This window comes from Arctopsyche grandis, chromosome 11 (assembly GCF_051622035.1).
Source record: "Arctopsyche grandis isolate Sample6627 chromosome 11, ASM5162203v2, whole genome shotgun sequence".
NCBI lineage: Eukaryota > Metazoa > Arthropoda > Insecta > Trichoptera > Hydropsychidae > Arctopsyche > Arctopsyche grandis.
The window spans coordinates 18258387-18286010 of record NC_135365.1 but is presented as its reverse complement, the minus strand read 5'-3'; the positions used below and the strand labels follow the sequence as shown (position 1 = coordinate 18286010).

The window sequence follows — 27624 nt, the reverse complement described above, 5'->3', positions numbered from 1 at the left end:
ATTCAAATCATTATATTATTAAAAAATACAGTTCAAATGCTTACAATAACAAGATTAATGGACGATTTATAAGTTTTGAAAATAATTCGAGTGAAATTTTCGGTTAATAATAAATATTTTAAGTATTAAATCTTGTTTGCGAAATGGGAAACAGCGCATCGATGACTTTGAAAAATCATGCAGATAAGTATGTGCTTTTTTTATTTATTTTAAACTGTTTCAGATTATATTGCATATTGGTTCATTTACTACATATAAACATTGAATATATTTATTTATTCAACTTAAATATTGCATGTTTATTAATAATGCTATCTATCAGTGTATTTCTGTGGGTAGTTTATAACTAATTAATTTTTATTTTTATTCAATTGGTGAAAATATTAATTTTGAGTAAATGTTCTATTATATTATGTATATACGTAATCATTTCAGCATATCTGCATAGAAAACATGTCCCCATTTTGAGGCTTTATTGTGTAATTTATGCCCATTAGGAGACAATTTCCCTCCTAAATGTTCAACGAATCGTCAACTTCACATAATTACGATTGACACACGTTTTTGCAATTATCTAGTAAAATCATGGTAAAAAATCGAATCTCTCAGCGGATATTAAACGGTTGAATGCAAAACATCAAGGATCACACCATAGAAGGTCGATTACAATAAATTGAAAATAAAACTTTATAAAAAGTATTTAATCATTTTTTTACTTACATACTTCCTTTACAAGATTGCAATCAAGTATTGAATAATATGGTTTTACTATTTTACAACTCTATGCACTTTAAGTGTAGCGATTGTTATTCTTTTACCATTACATAAGTAAGTGTCAATTAAACACCATAGCTCTTAATAAATGCCGTATAAATCGCTTAAATAAGATGTTTTCTTTATGGAAATTTTCCCGCCGAGAAAAGTTACGCTTGTTTACGATTGCGTAACATACGAATATAAGTGAAATCCACTGTCATGGTTTGATGACGATTAACTGCTTTTAAGTGGCAATTACGCATACACATTTTCGATAAAAAATCTATTATTTAAAAAGTATAAAGTTTTTCTCTTAAAGTCATAGAAAATTTCATGCGAAAACATGTTTAATACGTTTAAATATTTAACCAGAGCTGCTGGTTGGTTTTGGGAAAAAAATCCGAGTGGAAAAGGTTAAGTAAAATAGCACAAAACTTCCTATAGGTATATGTATATATTTTTTTACTTTCAATTAACTATTGAAAGCGTTCCACGAAGGTGTTGAAATAACCTGTAACGAAGTTCTAATTTGTAATATCCGGCGAATTTTCAATTGTATTAACGTCCGAACTACACCAGTACTAATTGAAAATAGATAATTAATGATTTATTTTACGTAGTAACATTTCAAAAGTGTAAAATGGCAAGAGTTCTTCATAGCACTGGCTCTTCACAATTTCGGTTCAATAGGCAATGAAAAATTGGTGCTAAGAAAGACCTAGTTTTCAAACGAGAACACACTCAAAAGTGCGGCACGGGACGCGTCAGTAGACTCCAGCTGTGAGACACGTATCTTCATGTCATTATTAATTGGTACGATCTTACTATTTCGACAAGTTTCTCCTACGTTTATTCAAATATGGGAATCAACATTATCGATCACTGTCAAAGCCATGTAAATATCAAACCAGCAGAATAGACTAGTGGTTAGCATCAGTGGCGGCTCGTCCATATGGGCTGCAGCCCCCCAGTACAGTACAAATACATGCTATTTTTGTCGTTTACATAGGCTGCGGGCTGCAGACCTCCCAGTATAATACATATGCATGCAATTTTTGTTTTCATTTGATCACCGGTTTGGTTAACGAGCTACTACAGCCTGATTTATCTCTGCAGCCCCACCACAATGAATTTTCACGAGCCGCTACTGGTTAGCATATAATGCTTTGAACAGAGTGGTCACAGGTTCAAATCCCATTGGTTTCTGCTGGCCAGACCTTGGATTTGTGAGTCCAGGTTGATCGTTTCCTATCAGAGTTTGTCAATTTATTTGATTTTAATTGAAACGGTTCCGGCAAATTGGCAACCTTACCCATTTTCTCGCAAAATCTTGAATTTCGCTGAATTGTATAAAATGCTGCAAATTTACAAATTTGAATTTACCGAATGTCGTTGTATTACATACATACATATATATACAAATATACCAGGAAGGCTTAACAGGTAAACCCCAAATGCGCCTTCCTGGTCCACATAATTATTACATAGATACATGTAAATCTAAACAATATCTGACATCTATGGTCAGATATTACAAACATCGTATTAATACGATAAATAACGATGAATAACTTCCATGTAACAATACGAATTTTAAATTTGATAAACAACCACAGAGACATCTATGGTGAGCAATATGGCGAAACCTAAGATATAACAATAACTAAATGTTCGCAACAGAAAATTGGGAAGGAAACGCCAATTTTACAGGAATCGTTTCAATGAAAATCAGAAAAATTGGCAAATTCTGATAAGAAACGATCGACCTCGACAAACCAAGGTCTGGCCAACAGCGAGACTTAGCGGGAATCGAACTCGTAACATCAAGTACGAAATAATTCAACATTCACCACTAGACCACGCTGCTGGTTAATTGTCTAAAATGTCGCAAATTTACAAATTTGACCTTAGATGTCTGTGTGGATATTAATTGATATGTATTTATGTACTTTGTATAGGTACAGTACTAATAATATTTGTATCAAATGTACAATGTTTTTGGCCAGGAAAGCGCATTGGGTTTACCTGTTAGGCCTTACTGGTATAAATTAAAAAAAAATACAAGGGTAAAACATCACTGAAATTACTCCAGTTTTGTGAAGGGACGCGACGGCACATATTTGGCCTAACAGTGCTTTTTAGCACATGCAAAACTATCCGAGAAACTTTTTTTCTGTTCATATTGAGAATTTTAGTACATAGCAATCTAAATGGATATAAATGTGCACCGTCAAAGATTTGCTATGTGATCAATTTAGTATTTAGCTTAAGGTAAACATGTGCCCTTCAAACGGAGGAAACGCACTTAAAGTGTATTAATAACACCACTAATACATATTGCAACAAATTAGTTTTTTCTTAGCTGGTAATAAATTATATAATTATATCAGTCATACTCTCCGGTCGGGGTTTCTATAGAATCTTTGCAAGGCGTAATTTTTTAAATATAAAGATTTATGCACACAAGCGTGAATGTGTATACCTATTTGTGACCTCTATTTATAGTTCAGGTTGTCGAGAAAACGAATATATCCCTAGGCTACGTACATTTGTCATTGTCCTAGATAATTTTCAAAAAGAATCACTTACGATCTTAATAACTTCACGATTTTTCATTGCAATGTACATATTTGTGCGCTTACGTTAAAATACGTGTAACGTGATTTTGTTGCATAATTAGAAACATGCTTATTTTTTTCCACGAATTCAATTTAAACTTGATCTCGCATGTTCGTGGTTAAATCGATCGATCGATAAAGCTGTGAAAATCATATTCGTTTTAGAATAATTTTGCTGAATTGACTTAGACCAATGTCGATATGTCAATGACGTTCGACTTTACTTTTATACGTGCATAATTACTAATTACGTGACTATGCTCACCATATTATATATTATTATTGAAACGAGAATTTCAATGTGTTCATAAAAACGTATCTACGTTTAAATAAAACAATTTTTATAACGGAATCATAAAACGAAATAGGTATTATTACGCTGCAAATAGTACTTTGAAAGGCCTCATATTTAGTAGTGGAACTTCTTATTATTTTTATGGAGTTTATTTTAAAAAACAAAAGAAAATTTTTTTCCATATTAAAATGTGTTTATAATGGATGGATTTTTACAAGTAGGAATAAAAACTGCTAATTACGATACAAAATTTGCGTGAATTTTTCATGAATGCATATTTTTACTGTCGTTTGTTAAATAGCAATAGCATTAAAGACATCAAATAATATTTTAAATAACGAGAGCTGTCATCGTATCGAGATTTTATGAATTTCTAAACGTGTATTACGATTATATTTCACTAGAGGACACAATTACGAGAGCTGTACACCAGCGCCTTGTCCATACAAACGTATTACAATTATCGCTTCCTCAATAATGGCACTAGAGAAATTATTTTTTAATATGCTATGGATATCCACCATAGGCATGTTTCTATGGTTTTATTTTTTTGATTAGTTATTTTTTATATGAGTTAGGAGCCGCCAAACATCTATAAAATCGCCTCTTTTTTACACCCACGAAAAGAGTCCAGCGTGTTTATTTAACGGTTGATTTTTAAAAAAATACGACCACATAAACATAGAAAATATCTTTCTCATACCGATGATGAACTTTTTTTTAAATTGGTCTAGTTTCGGAGGAGAAAACTGGAGAATACGAAACCTCGATTTTGTCGATTTAAAATAGATATTATCTGGTCGAGGCGCAACTGTCGCATTCACTCAATATATATATCAAAGAAAGGAACGGCAAAAAAATTAACGTTTCGGGTATCCAGCCCTCTTAAAATCTCTATCGTGGGCCAAACCTTGCAAAATGGCAAAGTTTCAAAGCGATCGGAAGAGTTTTACATAGAAGGTTTCTCCAGATCAATCGCAAAGTGAAACTAATGTAAACCTTGTAAAAATGTATTCACAGATGAATAAAAATGGATCACAATATAACAAAGGCCTATCCAAAATGTGATTCAATATGATTTTTCACTCTTTTACTAGCATTCAATAGGTTTTTAAGTACCGTCATTTGTAATGTAATCATTGTTAACGAGACATCTGTTGCTTCAAATCACGTGTCTGTAAAATGCAAAAAGGCAAATGTATGCATATTGATAGGGCATCGAAGCACGTTTCTTGGTGCATTGCTTGATTATTTTCAAGATCAGTAGTGTTGAAACATATGTAGAGACAGTGCGAAAATTTGTTCCGCAATAGTACATACATACATACATATGTACATACATATGTACATACATATACATACAGATGTATAAAATAGCCGGCTCGAACATGAAGACAATTTTGGGGGAAAACAAAAAGCGCACCGAAAATGGAATACAGGAATATGGGTTAGTTAATAACAAGATAAATATTTGTTGTTTTTCTGTTTTTATCATATTTTCGACGGATACGACCGCAGATTGTATGGAAGAAAAGGAAGATCGACGAACTTTATTTGTGGTTTCCTTTGGAAAATAAACTTTACGACAAAACAACTTCACATCAACAACAAATAAAACCACAAGTTATATTATGCGATTAAATTTTTGTGATATGTAAAAATATGTATTTATATACGTACATATGTATGTATATTAATATTTTAAAAATTCAATATAAACCTTTGATTTAATGGTGTAATTTCCAAAATTCAACTAATAATGACGCGATCGGGCTAGGGCCGGTAAGTGGTGATATCACATCCTAATTATAATGATATTAGATTTCATAATGTCTTATTTCACCTTTGATATCAAATGAAATTATGACTTCCGATTGACCGACTTTTACAAATATCATTGGAAATTATTATTGATTTACATACAGCATTAATAAATACGATTAGGCGTATCCTTACTTTATGACGCTGTAATAATAGGGAACATTATAATAAATTTTATTGCATAGAATTAATTATGACGTGTTACAAGTTTGCTAGTAACAATTTAATTAGGCATATATAATCCGATATGTTTTAAGTGTATAATGAAGTGATTCTGATAATATGGTTTATATTGCATTAGATGATAAAAAAAAATAATCCACATAGGAATTAGCGGCACATTTTTGAACTTTTCAAATACAAAGAAAGAGACGTTGATTGCGACAAATTGCATTCAAATTTTTATTTTATGATTGATATCTATTATAAAATTCACATTTGCATAATATGCGGTGACGAAATGAATTTATTAGATTTGATAAAATTGTTTGATTTGTCTTTGTATTTTCAGTGTTTCACGTGTTCTTATATTTTTATGATTTAAATACTAATTTTGTTTTGTATTATATTATGCTGAGTAAAAAAATATCACGATTTCAGCTAATGCATATTATCATTATTATGCATTGTTGAATTTTTTGCAAATTGAATAGTTATGTTTATATCATAACTTAGTCTGGAACAGTGAAGTATACATATGTACATATTTACAATAACATAAAATTTATACATACGAAAGTTTTCAAGGAAAACAATTTCATTTTCCTAATTTTGAAAAAATGATACTCATTTGTTTTACGGCAACTATGTAGATGAGTTTTGTGTAATGGAAATAATCCAAAAAGCTATCGAAATTTGTTGATACCTACAAAAATATTTGAATTTCAGACTCGGACCAAAATTCTTCATTGAACAAAATTTACAAAGCTACAACAATTTTAGGGTAAATGCAAAATATATCATAAAATAATGTTTTTGTTGCACTTACATATTACCTACTATATGTACCTATATATAATTATCTCGTTTACAAATACAATGTAAATGTAATATAAATATATTTCGGCATAAAATATCGAACTTTGAAAATGATCGCAATAAAGAAAATTCGATCATGAGATTTTTGTATCTGTGTTAATTCGATAATCCTATCAAACTGAAACCAAGTGTCAGTCCTTGAAATATTTATGGTTGTGTTATTTTTTTTAATTTTTAAGTCCACCGAATCCTCCCCTTAAAGGTCTCCTCTTTTTATTATTAGTTCAGTAATTCCCGCCCGTCAAAAATTATGATCTGATTTTGAACTATTTCTACTCTTCGTTAATGTAACATTGATGTAATGTAACATTAACGAACTCATTAAAATTTAGATCTAAATTTTGTGTCAGATCGAAGCGATGGCAGTTAGCTATCCATTCTCGACTTTCTACCAACTTTTTTCAATTAACCAAATCAATTAATCAATGGTAAAGGCTATTTTTTCCCTCTCATCTCGTATAAACTTAATATGACAGGCTTTTATACTTTCTCATATTTCATTTTTAATTCACTATTAGATTATTCTTTGAATTTGTTTATTTAAATTGATTGAGCTGAAACTTTTAAATATACATATATGTACATATAATTGGCACGACATTTTTTTTATTTCCTCTTCCTTACTTACGGATATGTTAATAATAGAAATATTACATAAATTAGCTACTTTTACTGTTTTATTATCTTTTGTAATGCTATCAGGCATGCAATGTATGCATGTTACATATTATTTTACTTTTATCGACATCATTGGCGTATCATCAACAGCCCAAAAATGTGGGTCTCCTCACATTTTCACAATAAAAAAAATTTAATTTTAATTTTATCTCATTAATTATTAAAAAATAAGAAAATTATTGTATTTGCTAGTGGATTTCCTTTTATTTCACCATTAGGAAAATGCTACTAATAGAGAAGCGTTATTTTTCACAAAACAGTGTAATATAAAGTGTAGTAAGCACTCATTAAGCAAAAGTAACCAATACAAAGAAATGGATCTGTGAATTTTCTTATACTATCCTCAATGTTCAAATTATGCGCCCGTTGATTTTCAACAGTCCTAGAACTACGCAATTCTAACGCTCATGAATAAGGATAGGCGCTCGGTTTCTATTTTTCAGGAAAGACTATTGTCAATTTCTATTGTCCTAAAAAGCTAGAGAGCAAAAAACTTCGTCACACGACAAAATCGTTTTCGAGCTAAGAAGAGGTTAGTAAAAAAAAAGTTCACAATAGAAATTGACAATGATGAACCCAATTTTTTGTCCAAATAGAAACCGACCGCCTATCCTTACTCATGAATCGCATATGAAATGATGCAATTGACTTTATTTGACGTAAAAAAAATTGACTCCATTACAGTTGTGCACTATTTTTACCCCCAGGGCTTTGGACCCTGATGCGGTGTCACTACCTTCGATCAAGGAAATAGCACCATTGATCGACATACATATGTACTATTTATGCTAATTTTTCATCCTTATGCTAATATGGATTGTGTATCGATAAACTACAGAAAGTGCAGAATAGAGCAATGCGTGCAATTTTGAATGTGAGGTAACGTAAGAATATTAGAAGTATGTTAAATGAATTGAAATGGTTGGATATTATAAATAGTCTTAAATTAAGCACTTTAAAATTTGTATATAAGCTAGATAAGAATCTATTACCCAAATATTTTAATAATCATATAGTTAAGAATAGAGATATACATAAGTATAAAACTAGAAAGCAAAAACTGCAGGAGGTGTTTTCCACAGGGGTGTTCAAATATACAATTCCCTTCCTGAGAGCATTAGAGGTGCTAGTAACATTGGTGCTTTCTTGAGGCATGTTAATGGATACCTCTGTGGAAGATGACGTAAATATATATGTAACTTTAATAAAATGCTATGTTTGGAATTATATTATATTATTTAAGGTTACTGGTTATAGTTTTGTTAATTTTGTTAATAACTACGTTATATTATAGTTGTTAGTTTAATTTTAAAATTGTTAATTGTAAATAATTCATTAGCAATTTGCTATTTGATAATAATAAATAAATAATATGTATGACCATCTAAAAACAGTATTTATAGTACACAGTCAGTTTCAATTGGGTATCCCAATATTCGTCGACTTCAACTATTCGAGAGCTACTCGAATAATCGAATATATTCGAAAATTTTAAAAAAAAGGTAATTACATATGTACTGAGCATAAATTACATTTTATTTATATATGTAATATATTACAGTAAATAAAACATAATTTTAAGAAAATTAAAAAAAAACATATGAAATACACACAAAAAATATAAGATAAACATTTATAAACTCCTGCTGTTATTAAATATGCACTATTTTGGCTTAATTCTTTGATTGCGGTTTCAACCTGAGTAAGAACATCAATTAAAAATTTCAAAATATCAATTTCATTCTTAGAAACAGCATTGAAATTATGTTCTTTTAGTGCTATGCTTACACTTTCGAAAACTTAAATAAATCGTCTTATCATATATTATTGTTGCCATTGAATTCCACCTCGTTTTTACATCCATTAATAATTTCATTTTTTTTTTCTTTTTTCATTATGGTTTCTTCTAAAAATGTATATTTCGCCGGTGACTTCTTAAAAAATTCGTATTATTTTCCTAAAATTTCTTAGAGATTATTATCGATCGAAAAGTGATTTCTTTCAAACATTTCTGTACATAATGAATAAAAATCCATTTCTTCACATGTAGACAATTCACTATCTTCATTTTCATCAAAATTATCCCCATTACACATTTCATTTCCTTCGTAATCGTCGGCTTCTTCGTCATCACTCTTTTCATACTGATTTTGTGTATTTATTTTATAAAAAAATATATACACGAATATTTCATCAAATATGAATGGCTGAAAAATCAGACGAATAATTCGAATATTAGATTGGGATCTCTAGTTCCAATGCGTCAAATTTCAGAAAGTCGACACGACTCAACCTGAAACCGAAAAGAAAAAAAAGCCCCGTGTAAAAGGGGAAGGCGTATTCGCAATGAACCGTAACGTTGGTACGCTGGTCTGTTACAGGGGAGGCTGTGCAGGGGGTGCGAAGTGCGCGGCGGGAGGAGCGGGGCCGCAGTACATAAGGAGCGGAGACGGCGAGGGCGCGGCTAGTGTCGCCTCGGCCACCATGCAGAGAGACCGACTAGGAGCGTGGGGCGCGGGAGATGGCGTCAGTGGTGCCACCACCAAGACGGGCCTCGACCACCTCAAGGACCCTTCGCTCAACAAGGTTTGCCCATTCCCTCCCACTCCCACTCCCACTCCCACTCCCCATCTCCATCCCCAACGACAGAACGCTGTAAAACACGCTCATGACGCAATCGCGCGATTACCTCACTCCACATTACCTACGGGGGCTCTTTTTCACCGCTCGATAAATCGCGCACTCGTCACTGATTTTCCCGGCTCGCTCGCTGAAAACAAATGAGTCGCGCCTTTTAGAATTTCAAATTTTCGAGCGGTTACGATTTGTTTTCGTTTACGCGGATTTTCTTTCGGTTACTTTGAAAGTTTGATTGCGGCGCGAAATACATAGATACTATTGTGTGTGTCGTTCAAAATGTCAGCTTATCTATATGTTTTTTGTCTCTTGGGTATTTTTGAGTGCTGTTTACGATGATGTTGTGCAATTTAATCAGCGGTCAGAATCATTTCAGATTCTTGTTAACGCCTATCTATCGCCTTTGCACTTGAGGGGTTTCATTTTCATCTTCTACATACATACCTACAATACAATTTTGATTGGTTGTTTTGATTTTTTGCTCTATATTTGTTTCGTTTTGAAGAAATTTTTCCAATAAGATATGAGATAAATTTCTTTTCTTATTGGAAACGCGGATTAATTGGTTTATTTTGATTTGTTGCTCTATATTTGTGTAGTTAGAAAGAAATTTTAATAAAATTTTCCAATAAGATATAAGATGATTTTCTTTTCTTATTGGAAACGTGGATTAATTGGTTGTTTTGATTTGTTGCTCTATATTTGTTTCGTTAGAAAGAAAATTGAAGAAAATTTTCCAATAAGATATAAGATGATTTTCTTTTCTTATTGGAAACGTGGATTAATTGGTTGTTTTGATTTGTTGCTCTATATATTTTTCGTTGGAAAGAAAATTGAAGAAAATTTTGCAATAAAATATAAGATAATTTTCAAATTAAATATAAGATAATTTTCCAATAAAATATAAGATAATTTTCTTTTCTAATTGGAAACGTGGATTAATTGGTTGTTTTGATTTGTTGCTCTATATTTGTTTCGTTAGAAAGAAAATTTTCCAATAAAATATAAGATAATTTTCTTTTCTTATTGGAAACGTGTTTGTATTAGGGATTCCAAATATCCGAATATGTACATACATATATTGAAATATTGAATATCTTTAAATTATTTAGATGAAGTTTTAGAATTTAATATTATTTTATTATTATTGAAATATTAAAAATGATTAATATTATTTTAGAATACGTACCGGTACTTCAAATATAACTAAATGTGCTTTAGATTGAAAATAAAAATAAATTCGTATAAAAAGTATTCGAATATTCGAATTTTGAACCCCTAGTTTATATGTATTTCTATACATATTACATTGCATTGTTTTTTCTTCGAATAAAAATAGTTTTTTTTTTTCAGTTTTAAATTTAAACGATTGCCAATATCAAGGCTTTATATTGTGAACTTCATTTCGTATATAGCTGCATTGTAGTAATTGTTGAATAGTCGAAGTAATTGGCATTGAAGTTGGAAAAATGATTAATTACACTGTTCGACAAATGACGACTTTTTTTTTGGTTCAGAGACGAGATATGACTTTTCTTGTAGATATATGCCCAGTGAACACGAATCTGGTAATAAAAAATGTTGATTGACTCGATATTCGGAGATATACATATATGTTTTTTAAATCGCGCGATTTTTTATATCTTGTTGTTGTTCGGTCGATGTCTCAAAATCTGTCAATTTCCTTTTCAAAATGAATATTGGAATCTATAGTCGGGTATTTTATCTATGTAAAATGTACCATATTTTATCTATGTAAAATTTACCATATAAAATGTACCAAAGAATGCTTTTCGTACTTGCTGGTTACGTGCAGTCGACGGTTAGACCTTCAGTCGTTTTTCCTGAGCGACTATACTTTACATAAACCAGATTAATAATTTTTTCCATGTACATACGTATATTAAAGTACATCGAAAAATAAGAATTGTAGAATTTGGAAACAGCCAACGTTGGAAACGACGTTCAATACCATAGGGAAACCGTGAAAAAATAAGATTAAAATAAAAAATTCACTGCCGTCAGCCAATTGAAGTTCGTGAAAATCGTGATTTTTGTTTGCTTTAGTAGTTTTTTTTTATCCATCTTATTGAATAAGTTGGGTGATTTCACATTGAAATTTAATAAATCGTTAAATTATTATATTTTAACGACGTGTGAATAATGAACGATAATAATCTAGGTTTGTAATAAAGTATAATTTATGTATGTACATATACTTATATGTATACCTCTCCTTATCTATTATTTAGAGGCTTAAAAGGAAAATCTTTCGACATAATTATTATATTATTTATATTTTAAATTTGCCTCGTACAAAATATTTTTAATGTTTAATATTTTATGTGAATTGTCACAGAATGTAATAAGAATCTAAAAATACTTGTGGCAAATTTAACATTAAATTTCACCCGAATCTAAAACGACCTTTCGACTGCAAAAAAAAAAACTAAAACAGAAAAACCGCGACTGAACAATTTACCTGTGTTACCATGTCCAAATTCCCACACTAGATAAAAAATGAACACATTGTAAACGATATCATCATTTGCCTTTTTTACGTACTACTTTCGCATAATAATGACAGATAATTAGGTTGTCTTCTTAGTGCAATACAACTGTCAATTTTGAAATTCAATAGTTCCTCCACGTGTCATGCGGCTAGACATGCACCGATTGCACAATAATTGCATGTGCAATAATGCAGTGGCGGCTCGGTTTTATTTTTAGTCGGGTCTAGTTCTGAACTGCGCATTTATATGTAACAATTTCGATACTAGTCATTCTGCAAAAGTCACACGGCGAAAGCTACCTTTCCTATCCCAAGGACGGTTTAAATATTCATCATATCTACTCACTCTATCGCCGCTTTGTAGGTCAAATTAGTCTTGTCGTTGTTTCTAAACCGAATTATAATAATCAAACTTGACAGCTGTTTAATTCATGATTTATAATTTGTTTGCTATTATATGTCATAATTTACATATTTTTTAATCTTTTCATTAACACTTCATATATTTATGTAAATTGAGTGTTTTTTGAAATTGGAATTGATATATTATTCAAATATACGTCAATGCTATGCCAGTTTGGATTTGTCGAATTGTCAATTATGTATTCGATTTAGAGTTGACACTCATGCTTTCCCAAAACCGTATTATCGTTCCTATTCATATGTACATATGTATACGTATTGAAGTCATTGTGAAGGTCTCGTTCAATGCCATGTTCTACAATGTAAATTTTTGTAATAGTGCTTGATTAATTGGCCCAAAATAGCAAATGTGAGATTGTGTCATGTTCAATTACTCAATGATTTCGGAAACATACAATTTATCAATTGAAAAAAATTTGAAGTACTTAATATATTATTGATCTTTCGATTTAGTATGGATTGCGCTTTATTTGACAAAAATCAATCGGTTAAACGTAAATATTATATATCTTATCTCACATCTTAATCGTTTATTATTTTTAATTTTGTTATTGCACCTTTATCTTTCATTATCTTCTATGATATATGATGTATACTTACGTGTTGAATGCAGATAAAGAGTTCGTTTGATGTCTATTTTGGTTTTTTTTTTTCAACATCAATACGAGAATAGTTGGTGTCATTGTTGCGTCTTCACAAGACAGATGGGTCATACTTTTTCCGACAAATAGTATCTTTGAAAGGTCAAACGTTTTCCGGAAAAGTATATATGTACATATGTATGTATATCTGTACGGTGTCAAAGTCTCGTTTCCATATTTGCACTCGTTTGAGGAAAACTGTGAAGTGAGAGAGATGTTATTGATTTTCCTCAAAAAATATCGATAAAATCAAATGCGATATGTCAATAGACGATACCTATATATTACGATATTTTTAAAATTTTCTTTTATCTCTAATCATGTATCAGTATCGATCGTGATTGTTGCAATTAAATCGTGGTGTAATATCATGATCGTCACTTGATAACTGGTTGAACAGTTAGCGATGTTATTCCAGATTTTACTACATACATATAATATGTGTATTGCAATGCTAATTTTCAATTTGTTCCAAATTAAGCGTGAATTTATTACAAGCTCACAATATTATATTGAAATATAATATTGTGACATGTATAAAATAAACTACTCGTGCCTAATCACTACCGTATCGAACGGTTTATTATTATAGTGAAACTTTTTAGAGTATATGTATGTATGTATATCAGAATTCATATAGACAAGTTTTCGTCTCTGGGATAAATTTTAAAATACATAACTTGAGATTCACGATTGGGCAATCTTCCTATCAAGGCTTTTCTTCAAATCTTTTCTTTGTCTTGTATTCATCCGCAGAATTTTCCCTAGTCAACTTAAACGATTCTAACCCGAAATATTTTTATATTTCAATGTTTTCTTCTCACACATAAACCTTTCTCTTTAGAAATCTCATCTATTTAACCTGCACTCTTGATTTGAATTTCCAAAGTTGTTATATGTATGGTAAAATTAGTCTAAAGAGGCTATTAGTTTAGAAAAAGTCTATTTTTACATTCAAAAGTGTGGCACGGGTCACGTACGTAGACTCCATCGGATAGGGGAGGGGCGATATTTTAAAATCAACCCAGTTATTAAATACAATATTATTTACATGAAATGAGCTTGCATTCTAAAATAAGCCATAAAATAATATTATATATAAAACCGAAACGGCGTCTCTAATTCGTTTCTGATTGGCTGTCGTCAAAGTCGTTTCTGATTGGCTGTCGTCAAAGTCGTTTCTGATTGGCTGGATTGTTCAAAGACGTTTGTAATCGGTCGTTCATTCAATTTTTTTTTCGATTCAAATAAATTTAATAAAAAAACAAATGAACATTTTTTCCAGGATTTTAATTTCATTTCTATTTACCGAGCGAAGCCGGGTAGCACCACTAGTAAACAATAAAATTACTTTACTAATTAGAACTAAAGATAATTTTTACCGAATTTAAATTGAGTCGATTCTTCCTCTAGTAGGTAGCCTAATGGTAATAACTAGACTTAGGCGTTTGCTTGGTGCTTTTTGAATAACAATAGACCTCTCCATTAGTTAACAAAGCAAGACATTAAAAAAGCATGGTTGACAATAGCAATTGATAATAGTGAAGCTTTTTTTGTGCAAAAAGCATCGTCCCAACGCCGATATTTGGTAATAATACACTCAACAGTGTGGCACGGGACGCATAAGATGACTCCAGTGGCGAGAGGCGTACCTTCATGCCATTATTAATTCGCACGAACTTATTACTTCGATATGTTTTCCAACTATCCTTCAAATATGGGAATTACGATTGTCGATTTCTACAAGAATAAAATATCACGAAGCCTACGAAGGGACAGATATGCAGATTTGGCGTACCGAATTGCGTCCAGTGTTTTTTTGCATGTAAAAAAACATTTTGGTAACTAAAAAAACAAGTGCCGCGAACTTATCTATGTGTATAATACTATTGTGGCGCAGACAAAGAGTGGTACGCGACATTTTTTTAAAGGTTTTTTATTAATTTTGCACATGTAAAAAACGCCAGACGTAATTCGGAGAGTTTTTGGTGCTATTTTATCCTTTTATACATTTGAATAAATGTATGGGAATCTTTTCGAAATAATAAGGTCGTACAAATTAACAATTAAAAAATATACGCCCATTCACAGCTGGAACCTACCTAGGCATACCGTGCCGTTCGATTAGGTGTATCTGTGCCTTAAGTCTAGAAAAATGCAACCCAACAGAATTAAACATCTCTCATTTCTGAAACGTCACAGCTATCGATTCTCAATACATAATGGTAGAACTTGAAATTTTATCTGAGCTTTATTTTTTATCTTAATACAATGCTTGCTGTTTCTGTTATTTGTATATATATGTACATATTCTGAAGAGATAAAGAGACGGATAAAATTAGGATGGAGTGCATTTGGACGAATGAATGTTGTTTTTAAATAAAAAAAGTTAAAAAAATGACACTGTCGGAAGAAAAACATAATCGATTAATGCGTTTTGCCAGTGATGACGTATGGATGTGAAACTTGTACATTGAACGTAAAGATGCTAGACAAAATCCAATTCACTCAAAGAAGTATGGAACGCTGTATGCTCGGCATAATGAGGCAAGACGCGAAGCGGAACACGTGGGTGAGAATTATGACAAGGGTAGTGGACATTATGGTAAAGAGTAGAGGTAGGAAAGCCAAGGGGACGCTCATTGTTCCATTGTTGTAAATCCTTTGTAAAAAAGGTTCGGCAAACCTTTAACAATGCATTTACAATATTTGAACAATACGCGGCACCTTCTGGGTCCGGGCTTTAGTAAAGAGATTGAAATGGCAATGGGCGGGCCACGTGGCTAGAAGAATGGACGAAAGGTGGACAAAATAAGTGCTAGAATGGTACCCAAGAGAATGCAGAAGGGTAAAATGAAGACCGCAGAGTAGATGGGTGGACGAAATTCGGAAAATGTGTGGGGGTGAGATGGATGAGAGTTGTGCAAAACTGAGACGAGTGGAAGCGTGTTGGAGAGGCCTTCATCCAGCAGTGGATTGTGAACGGCTGTAGATGATGATATGTGTATGCAAGTTAAAACTCACAAGTTCACGGCTATCTCAAAGCTTCGCCTCAAAAGACAAACCCAAAATTTTCAAAATACCATAAAAAAGTCTTCGACTAAAACGAAAGGATCTTGATCACGAACAGTCCACGCTCCAAAACATGACCATGTTCAATTACACAGTTAAGCAACAATCACTGTCAATCTAAATCTATGCAAATCTATGTACGTAATGTAAAAAATACGCGAAGAAAAGTTCACAGTTGCGTCATTCGAACGAACTTGAACGATTGCGACCAATATTGGCACTGGACATAGGAAAGGGTGAGGAGCCATCAAAATTCTCAAGGGGGTATTTTTAACGACGTGTGACGTCACAGCGTCGATGCATCATTAAAAACATTAACATGCATATATGTATGTATACTTGGTGAACAGCTGATCATGACACCGAAGCACACTGACCTTGTGTCAATCAATTCACACACGGCTAACGGGTGATAACCCTTATCGTGCGCGCTTCCGGACAACCATTTCTGCGGTCACGTTCATGTATGTATATGTTTTATATACATACATATCTCTATTTCTTTCGAAGTTTGTTGCTGTAATTACATACATATAAGAATATTACCGCTGCATATTTTTATCGAACTAGTACTACTTGGATGATTTAACGTCACTGGGTGTTTAATAAAGGGCACTAAATGCTATTGTGTATCAATTTGGTCGAAAAATTGTTGGTCTGTCCGTCCTGTTGAAGCCCCAAATGACGAGAATGACTGGTCGGTTTTGATGCGGGATTGTATTGCAAATTTGGTACTTGTTTAGTAGTGCGGCTCTACGCTTCGCCCTCAAAAACCAATTACATACTACGCTTAGAGACGCAATTTCAGTTTTCTAGGGGGGGGGGTGGGGGCGAAATTTAGCCAATCTGTGGTTGTTTTTTTATAAAACATTTTTTTTTTTTGAAGAACCTTTTGATCGACATTCTGAACTTGTTGCAGTTTCTGTTAGCCTAAGCCTTTAAATAGTGTATAATCGTTTTGATTAAGATTCATAGTACTTCATCAAATGACATGCGTGTTTCTGATCTGACTAAATCTGAAGGGGAGGGCAAATACCCCCTTCCCCTCTCTTACGTTTCGCTTTTTTTAATTTTATTAATTAAATATACATATTTTATATACATATATACCAGGAAGGCCTAACAGGTAAACCCCAATGCACCTTCCTGGACAATTACAGACAATGCAGTATTTTTTATTACACAATTCGCTGAATTACGAATAACTCGAAATTAACGAGACATCTATGAATTTAAACATGTACATAAAATTTTATTCTACATACTCAAACGGTGGTGACATAGTAGGTGGGGTGGTTTTAAGCCAATTCAATGAAGGGACCGTTTCAACAATGAAATCAGATAAATTGGCAAACTCTGATAGGAAACGATTGACCTGGAGTCACAAATATACAAGTCTGACTAGCAGCACTACAGATGATATACTCAGAATAAATTCCTTTCAATCGAGGACAACTCACGGGATTGAACCCGGCGACCTCTCGATGCTAGGCAAAAGCCCAACCACCGAGCCATGCTGCTGATTTTTATATTTAATTTATATTTCCCCGTGATTAATTACGGGTTTTGCCTCTGAGTGACTTATGTATATGGTATTAAACTTGTACATGTATAAATTTTGAAATCAGTGGTCAATAGTGGTGACATAGTGGGTAGAATGGTTTTCGCCAATTTGATGAAGACCCGTTTCAACAACGTTATCAGATTAATTGGCAAATTCTGATAGGAAACGATTGACTTGGAGTCACAAATATCCAAAATCTGACCAGCAACACTACAGATTAAATTAAATACAAAAAAATCTTTTCAATCGAGGTCAGTTCACGGGATCGAACCCGGCGACCTCCCGAGGCTTGGCATTAACGCGACCACCGAGCCATGCTGCTGGCTTTTTACTTCATTCCTCATTCCTTCATTACTTCATTTCTCGTCTCCACTTATTTGCCCATTTTGGGCAAATAAGTGGAGACCATGTAAGACTAAATAAGTGGAAACCACACCTGTTGGGTTTTTTCTAGATTCGTGGATGCCATTATTATTAAATAAGTAAAATTCGTACGAACGTATCGAGAGGTATAACTTTAGGGCCGGGCCGCACCGCTCAACTCGTGAACCACTTGGTTGAGGGCGACCAGACCAATGCATGCAGGTAGATGGAACATGCCACACTCGTCAACTTGTTTGTCGCACACATTTCCATACATTTTTTCGTGTCGCGCAACAAGTCGGCCGACAAAGTTGAACGGTGCGGCCCGGCCCTTAGAAACGCGTGCGATTACTAACTTTTATACATCTGTTGAAATAGTGTCGCAAAATTGTAATAATTGGTTTTTAAGCGTGAAGCGTAACGGCAGTACCGCACCGTGCGACTTGCGAGTGACTTGGTTGAGGGCGACCAGACCAATGCATGCAGGTAGATGGGACATGCCACACCTGTCAACTTGTTTGTCGCACACATTTCCATACATTTTTTCGTGTCGCGCAACTAGTCGGCCGACAAAGTTGCACGGTGCGGCCCGGCTCTAAGCCGCGCTACTAAACAAGTACCGTGAATTTTTCTGGAATGGTTTTTAAATAAACAATTCTTGTATGTTTATCAGTTTTATTTTGAAAACGAGTCCCAGGATTTTAAATTTAGTATTAAAAATTAAAATATACATACTTGGTTGACTTTTGAGAACCAATAAAAAATGAAACTAACCAAATTAAAATTAAAATTAAATTAATTAAAGGGGGGAAGGAGGCTTAATTTGATTTGAATGAAGCTACTTGTATGTACATATTATATTAAGGACTATTCATGTTAGTACAGCACAGATTGGCAACTGCACGTAACCAGCAAGTACGAAAAGTATTATTTGGTACATTCTATATAGACACATGCGCATATAGAATGTACCAAATAATATGAATAGACATGTATACATACGCGCATATTCTTTCTTTGTGTTTTTTTTTTTTTACTAAAACGTATGGAAAATAAATTGCTTCTCTTCATTTATTCAATTCCAATGACGAGATTTCGTGCCACATTTTCTTTATATAAGAACACACTACAGTTGTTTTTACTTTATTTTTTTTTTTAATATTTAATTGTGTTGATGGGGGTCAACACATGTTGCTCTGCAATATCAGATAAAATAAAATTTCATGTATTAATTGCGTGTTTTAAGACCGTATTAGTGTGGAATAATTAAAGAAAAAAATTGATTTAAAAGAAATACATTTGGCTTGTACGTGTGCGAGCACACTTTGGACTTGTCTATTGTGAATTATCGTGAATCTGCATACGTAATTTATAAGTGCACGATAAAACGCACTCACCGAAAAAAATACATAAATAATAGTGAATAACGTTTGAAACTGTATCATCGCTGTTGATGAAAATTTCACTGTATGTCATTTATTACATAGGCACTATACAGTGCCGTAGAAACGCATTGGCAACGGGGCGGTTGCCAAGGGCGCCGGATGCGGGGAAATTATCAAAAACTATTTAAGATCGACCAGCGGTCAAGATCGGACATAAAATTTAAGAATATTAACAATAGAATATGAATTAGCGAATAATATAAATTTTGATAACATAATATGGATGACTAATCGTTTGGAACTGTAAAGTACATATAATATTCTAATAGAATAAGGAAAAATATTTTAGTTTCATTTTAAAATCTTTCATGGAAATTCATCATCAATTTGAGGCTTTCGTTATACGTTTATCACTTTTTCGCCTGCGAAGCCTTTTATTCCTTACATTATACAATTAATAAATAAATTAAAAAGAAAATATGTACACCTTTATACTATCTAATATGTATATTTTTTTTATTTTCGCAAAACATTTGTGACATTGGCAATATGGGTTATATAATAATAAATGTAGTATTTATTATTAATAATAATTAAAAGTTTTATTTCTTTTCATTTAATACATTACAAATTTAAGGGCTGACAAATTAGATATTTGCCAAGGGCTACAAAAACATTGCTACGGCTCTGGCACCATATTACTTTAGACGGACTGCCTACGCCGCTGTGTGTCTTCGTTGCCTCACACATCATTAGAATTATATTTATTTATTTATTTATTACAGTTAAGCTATAGTGACATTACTTAAATATCAAAATGTAATAAGATGTAGACAAAAATAAAGCATGAAGATAATGTAAATCAAAGAACAAACATAATAGAAAAATAAAAAAATAAAATGAAATATGAACAATTAAATGTTAGAACACGTTTACCATCTCAAATTAAACAATTCCTCAACCAGATCAGCATTATTTAGATTGAACAAATCCAAGTCAACAGAAATCTGGTTGATGAGGTTGATGCCCCGAGCAACAGGCGACGAAAACATCAAATTAGTACATTCATATGATCTCCTCAAGTTTCAGACTTAATTTAGTCCAATTGGGAATATTTATTGATCAATTTTAATGACAAGTTAGAATGTATTTATATGTATAGTCGTACGCGTTTTTATTCTGACTTGACGATAAGTGGTTACGTATACGCTTAGGTTAATTACTCAAGGGTGTGTACGTGGGTCAAACGATCAAATAAAAACGTAACATAAAGGTCGTGATCTACAAATCCATACGTAGATACCAATAATTAGTTACAATGTGGATAAAACTATTCACATGTTGTGCGTATAATAAGTTGACCTGAAAGATTTTATAGCATTGCAATATGTCTGACTCAAATGTTTTATGTAGTGAAATTTTGTAAAACGTAATAGTAGAAATATTGAAGCACGCTCGAATCTTGCGCAAGATTTAGTCTAATTTTTACTAATTGATGGGAGAAATCTCGAGCGTGCTAATTCTGTAAGATTTTGCTAACAAGCTTTAGAGCAAGCTAGTTTTCAACATATGATCTTATATTTTAGTATTATATGTACAATACGAAAACACATCTAATGCAAGCAAATAAAAATGTTTGATCAATGTCAAAGCTATACATTTGTATGTATACCGAGAAAGGGGAAGAGAGGAAGCATCTCCAATACATATGTACAAACAAGGACTAAATTTTAATCCAAATTGTACCAATAACGCACTAACAATTTATTAATTCAGTGTGACCCGTATTCGCCAAGCTGAGACCTACTTGCATATCGATTGCTAGTTAAGGTTGTCTTGTATGCACTTTCAATTTTCCTTCGTCAATTGTTGTTGCAATGGGATCGTGAGTACTTTTTTTCCAGCTTAGAAAGTTCTAATTGAAAAACGTCAGCATCATTATAAGTGGTTTTAAGCAATTAGGGTATCTGATATATCTACTGTGTGCACGGGTGCGACACAAATTGCATGTATACTTTGCAATGTACCTATACGTATACAACATGCCATAAAAGTTTCATGAGAAACCATGGTTACTGATAAATAGGCGTGTGCCAGAAACTACCAGTGTCTACGGAGTCTTTCAGCAGTTAGTTCGCTTTGTTCGTTCAGTGCAAATGTCGTTGCTGAAAAGGGTGTAAATGCTTTGTTTGTATAATTGCTCAGTATATGTAGTTTGGTAGATATGATGGAACCTGGACACGATTGGTGGGAGTTTTCCCCCAGGAAGATCCTTTTCAGCATTCCTGAATGTCTGGCAGCCATTGATGGATCGGTTTGTTTTTAATCATAATTATACATACATATATCTTAGGCTTTGACTAACTATCTTCGAGAAGGATATTTGCCATTTCCAAATATTTATTATTAAAGGGAAGTACTAACAACATTTCGATTTTAGCAGAGCTTAAATTTTGGGCTCCTGAATCTCTTAAAGCTTTGCGTCATCGTCGACTTTTTCAATCTATTGTCTGCTTTAGCAACTCGTCTCTTATAGAGGCTGTCCGATACCTTAGGGCGAAAACACACTGAGTGGTATGGGACGTCACGTCCTCGGCTTCCCGTGTGACCATAAACATTGGGTGTTCCCCAAACCGAATTGGGGTGTAGTTGCACGTGCAGAGTGCATATATGTATTTGGGAGGTCACACATGTATGCATATCCATATGCAACCGACAAGTTTCTCCTATATTTCTTCAAATATGGAATTCACCGTTATTGATCACCGTCAAGCAAGGATAAAATATCACCAAAAACACTCCAGGGGGTGATTTTTGGGATTGTGTACCAATGGCGGCTTGTGAGAATTCATGGGGGGGGGGGAGCTGCAGAGATTAATCGGGCTATAGTACCGGTGATCAAATGCAGACAAAAATAGCATGCATATGTACTATACTGGGAGGGCTGTAGCCCCGCAACCCATATAGACGAGCCGCTACTGCCGTTTACCATGTATATGAGCTAGGGGTGATGCGTTTTTTTCAGTGGCGTACCTACCGCGCCCGCAGACCCCGCAATGCGGGGGGGCGCCACAAAGCGGCGCGCCTTTTTTACGGATTTTTTAATTTGTTCCTTTTTTCAAACTATTTTCTGAGAATTCTCTCTTATTCTTGTATATTTACTTTATCGATTTACGTAGTAACAATAGATGAAGTTTTGTGATCATGCGAAAATTCTCCTGCTTTAAACATATTGTGCACTTCGATATATAGGTATATGTACGTAAAAAGGTTTGAATTATTAATTTGGAAATTTATTTTACGGGACCGAAAAAGGTCAAAAAAGCAAATATCGGAAGGCAAAGTTCGAAAATCGAAAGATCTTAAGTCGAAAGATAAAAAAAGGGTGCATGGTAAACGGTACTATGTACATACATATATATAATATATACCATTGGCATGCGGTGAAATTATCTTTTTTTTGTCATACAGCATTGTTTAATGTGCGCGCGTAGATACGGGAGGAAAAGCCTGTTCCTCTTGTTCCTGTTGTATCCTGCTCGCGCAAATTAATCGAGGATGTACGAGGCGGGGGGAGAGAGAGTTTTACCGCACGCCACTGATATATATACTAACCGTTTTTCATATGTATGCATGATAAACGAATATTTTCACGGTCACCCAAATATATGGGGGGGGGGGGGCACCTGGAATTCACGCTACGCCACTGGTTTTTTTGCATGTTTAAAATTATCTTAAAAAATACATGTGCCACGTACCACTCAGTATGTTTTCGCCCTTAACGTGATAGGAGAGCATTTGGACCTTTTTGATTGTCGTGTTGATGAATTGGTCAGTTTCATGAGATTTAACACGAGTTTGTTTGAATGAGATCAACGATTGATAATTTTTTTGTCAGGTCACAGTGGTCATTAACTTGTTATTATTTTTTTTTATCCATTTTTAATGTATTTATTATAATAATAAAATATATAAAATAAAATTAAGCTGAAATAAAATTTGATTCCTACGTACGTATATGTATGTATACAATTCTGATTATTCCTATATAGTTATTGACTATATGGGTTTTAAAATTTTGTGACATTATTGAGTACCTTTTGTGCCCTTGTGACTGTAACTATATACTGGCAAAATATTAATACAATATTAATTTATAGCCAATTAGCATAAATGTATTATTTTAAACCAAGTGGCCAATGACTATCGCATGGGTAACGACTGTGTAGTGTTTCATCTAAATTACAAATAGTCAATATATCAGGTTATTAATATCTCTAAGAATATCGATCGTTCAATAAGTAATTTATGTTCAGTAAGCACTGCTTCGGCCCGCAGGACGTTAGAACATCACTGTTGATTTTCAAACATTGACCTCTTCAGCAGTGGCGCAACTAGGAAAAATTAGTCCCGCATGCAAAAATGGACTTTCATATTGAAAATGTCCTTGTTTTTTAATTTTCCAATTATGCAATCACATATTTTAAAGACAGTTTCTGAGCTTCTTCATGTTAAACTTTGCAAGTTCAATAAGTCTGAATTGAGCGATTGAATTTCTTCTAAAGACCAATCCATATCACAAGTAACAGTAAAAGGTCTCGGAGCCCCAGCTTTGCTTTTCGAATTTTGAGATATAAACAAAATATTGTCATAATATATAACGGGCGCTTAGGAACTGTGACTATTTATGAGAATTTGTGGGCAATTAATATTTAGAGATTCTCCTAGGGAACCCCTTCGACCCCAATGACCCGCATGTACCGCATACCCCCGCGTCATAGTAGATACGCCACTGCTCTTCAGTGACCTTTTTTTGCCTAAAAAACTTCAGTTTTCACTTTTTGTTAATATTCTTCTATGAAAATGGAATATTTAAATTCAGTCATCTTCTGATAAACAAAACGTTGATGCAACTAAAAAGTGAAACTGATGTTTTTGAATCCCGAATGCTTTAATAAAATCGAAATTGAATACGGGCAGCTGGGGAAGTGTATATAAACTTATTTAACAATATGATAACCTTGGAGCTTGTTCTGAAATAGGGTGCTAGTTTTACACGCCTAGTTTGCCTTATTTATTGGTTTATCCTCGTACTTCTTTCCGGTTTTTTTCTATTAGTCATAAATTTATTGTAACTGCACGAATACATTTGTAATGGGTCACTGTTGCGTCTAATAAATTATCCTCATATTATAAAATCGATGCAGGTAGACCTTGCCACATACCTAGATAATGACCCAAGATATTACAGAATCACCATTAACCTAGTTCATTAAATAGATCCGCTGTCTTCAGAAGGGCATGCGTGTGAGGAACATGACACAAAATCATATTAAAAAAAGTTGTTAATTATACTCCTCAACTGATCGAATGGGTTTTTCAAATCACCAGATCAAATATTTACATTTGCTCGTGTAATATAACCCCAAGCTATGTTTGGCAACACTTTATTATGTAAATGTATTTAAATAGCGAGCATGTGGATCGCAATATTGTATAACCGCATTGAAGTGTGTGTGTGTGTGTGTTGTAATAAAATCAATTGTTCCAAATTTTAGGGTATGGCCTTCACCATAGAAGAGCGTCAAACTATAGGTATCCATGGCCTGCTACCCCCTCGAGTGAAGACCCAAGAAGAACAAGTGAAACTGTGTCGACTTTCCATCGATCGGTACGACGATGATCTCAACAAATATATATATTTAATGGGACTCCTGGTAAGTAACATTTGAAACGTTAGTGTTTTTATTATAAAATCGTTGGTTTCATTGTTGGATTTCGTCGGCAGGATCGAAATGAACGTTTGTTCTATCGTTTCATCGGTGAGAATGTAGCTGATTTGATGCCAATCGTCTACACACCCACTGTAGGATTGGCTTGTCAGAAATTCGGTTTAGTCTATCGCCGTCCACGCGGCTTATTTATCACCATTCATGATAAAGGACATGTATATGAGATTCTCAAAAATTGGTATGGGATTTTATTTATCATTTGTCAAGTGCACTGTTGATGTGTGTTCCTTTACATTTGTGTGTTTTTTGTTGATTTTTAGGCCGGAGAGTGATGTGCGTGCAATCGTAGTAACAGACGGAGAACGTATACTAGGATTAGGTGATCTCGGAGCTCAGGGTATGGGAATTCCTGTTGGAAAATTGGCATTGTACACTGCTTTAGCTGGAATCAAACCTCATCAATGTTTACCTATTACCCTTGGTATGTTAATTATATGCACTAAGTCTAATTTTGCTGATTTCTACATGCTTGCATATGAATTTGTTTGTAAAATTTTATATAAATGTAATTATGTGTCATAAAAGCTCTTTTAATGTGTATAAATCGCTTTGGATCTTTGAAGATATAATCAAAACAATATAGTATTTGTAATGAATTATTCATTTATTTTATATATGTATATATTAATTCTTTCAAATTGTGATTTTGCTTCAGATGTCGGCACAAACACTCAATCATTGTTAGATGACCCGTTGTATATTGGACTTAGGCATAAACGTGTTAAGGGCGATGTATATGATGAATTTTTAGATGAATTTATGGAAGCTGTCGTGAAGCGTTTCGGACAAAATTGTCTAATTCAAGTAATGTTTTGTCGCATTAAATTAAAAATTTTGATTAATTTCCAGAGTAGTAATTCATGATGTGCTTTATTTCAGTTTGAAGATTTTGGAAATTCAAATGCTTTCCGTTTGTTGGCTAAATACAGGGGAAAGTATTGCACATTTAACGATGACATCCAAGGTACTGCTGCTGTAGCTGTTGCCGGACTTTTGGCATCGTTGAGAATCACAAAAACGAAACTGTCCGACAACGTCGTCGTCTTCCAAGGCGCTGGAGAGGTATTTAACGACTTCTACATATGATTTGTATAGTTATGATGATGTAATAGTATTTTAATGGCTTCTATTTTGTTTCAGGCATCGCTCGGCATTGCTGAATTGTGCGTGCGAGCTATGAAAGCCGAGGGTACTAGCGACGAGGAAGCCCGTTCCAAGATTTGGATGGTCGATTCTAAAGGACTGATTGTGAAAAATCGACCAGACGGTGGATTGAACGAGCACAAGATTAAATTTGCCAAGTCGCACGTGCCGATTAAAACTTTACAAGAGGTTGTCAGCATCGTAAAGCCCTCAGTACTCATAGGTCAGTCTTTACAATATTTCACCAGGTTTTAAGTAGTTGAATGTTTAGTAATAATCTGTCGATGCATCAGGTGCTGCTGCTATCGGTGGTGCTTTCACTCAAGAGATATTGTGTGAGATGGGACGAAACAACGCTAGGCCGGTTATCTTTGCACTGTCAAATCCAACGAGCAAAGCAGAATGTACAGCCGAGCAAGCGTATACTTACACTGAAGGCAAAGCTATATTCGCATCCGGATCTCCTTTCCCACCATACACCTACAAGGGGAAAACTTTCTATCCTGGTCAAGGCAACAACTCTTATATCTTCCCCGGTTTGGCTCTCGGTATTATCTGTGCAGGCATCATCGACATATCCGATGATTTCATGTTGTTGGCAGCCGAAGTATGTATTTATTATCCACACCGTGTTCTTGTATGAAAGTTAATTTACATGTTATTTAAACACGTCAATTAATATTTCAGACGCTGGCTAAGTTGGTGACTGACGATGATCTGAAAAAAGGTGGACTATACCCTCCGATTGAGGCGATCCAAACCCACTCGCTGAAGATAGGTGCCAGGATCGCCGAACTCGCCTATATGAAAGGTGATTATTTATATTATAGTATGCAGAAATGACGCACTCAATACAGCAGATGTATAAAACGAGTCGTTTGTTTTC

At 33.6% G+C, this 27624-nt stretch overlaps 1 protein-coding gene across 1 annotated transcript in view; it reads left to right on the top strand.

Annotated features, from left to right (window-relative positions):
- Positions 1-20: 20 nt before the first annotated feature.
- Men (NADP-dependent malic enzyme) overlaps positions 21-27624 on the top strand; it is a 28204-nt gene continuing 600 nt past the window's right edge. The window contains exons 1-10 of the mRNA XM_077440761.1: positions 21-187; positions 9588-9792; positions 25362-25520; positions 25592-25773; positions 25856-26016; positions 26251-26399; positions 26475-26657; positions 26736-26961; positions 27032-27345; positions 27426-27549. Of these exons, the coding sequence (XP_077296887.1) occupies positions 144-187; positions 9588-9792; positions 25362-25520; positions 25592-25773; positions 25856-26016; positions 26251-26399; positions 26475-26657; positions 26736-26961; positions 27032-27345; positions 27426-27549 (1747 nt within the window). The 5' untranslated portion in view covers positions 21-143. The remainder of the gene's footprint in view (positions 188-9587; positions 9793-25361; positions 25521-25591; positions 25774-25855; positions 26017-26250; positions 26400-26474; positions 26658-26735; positions 26962-27031; positions 27346-27425; positions 27550-27624) is intronic.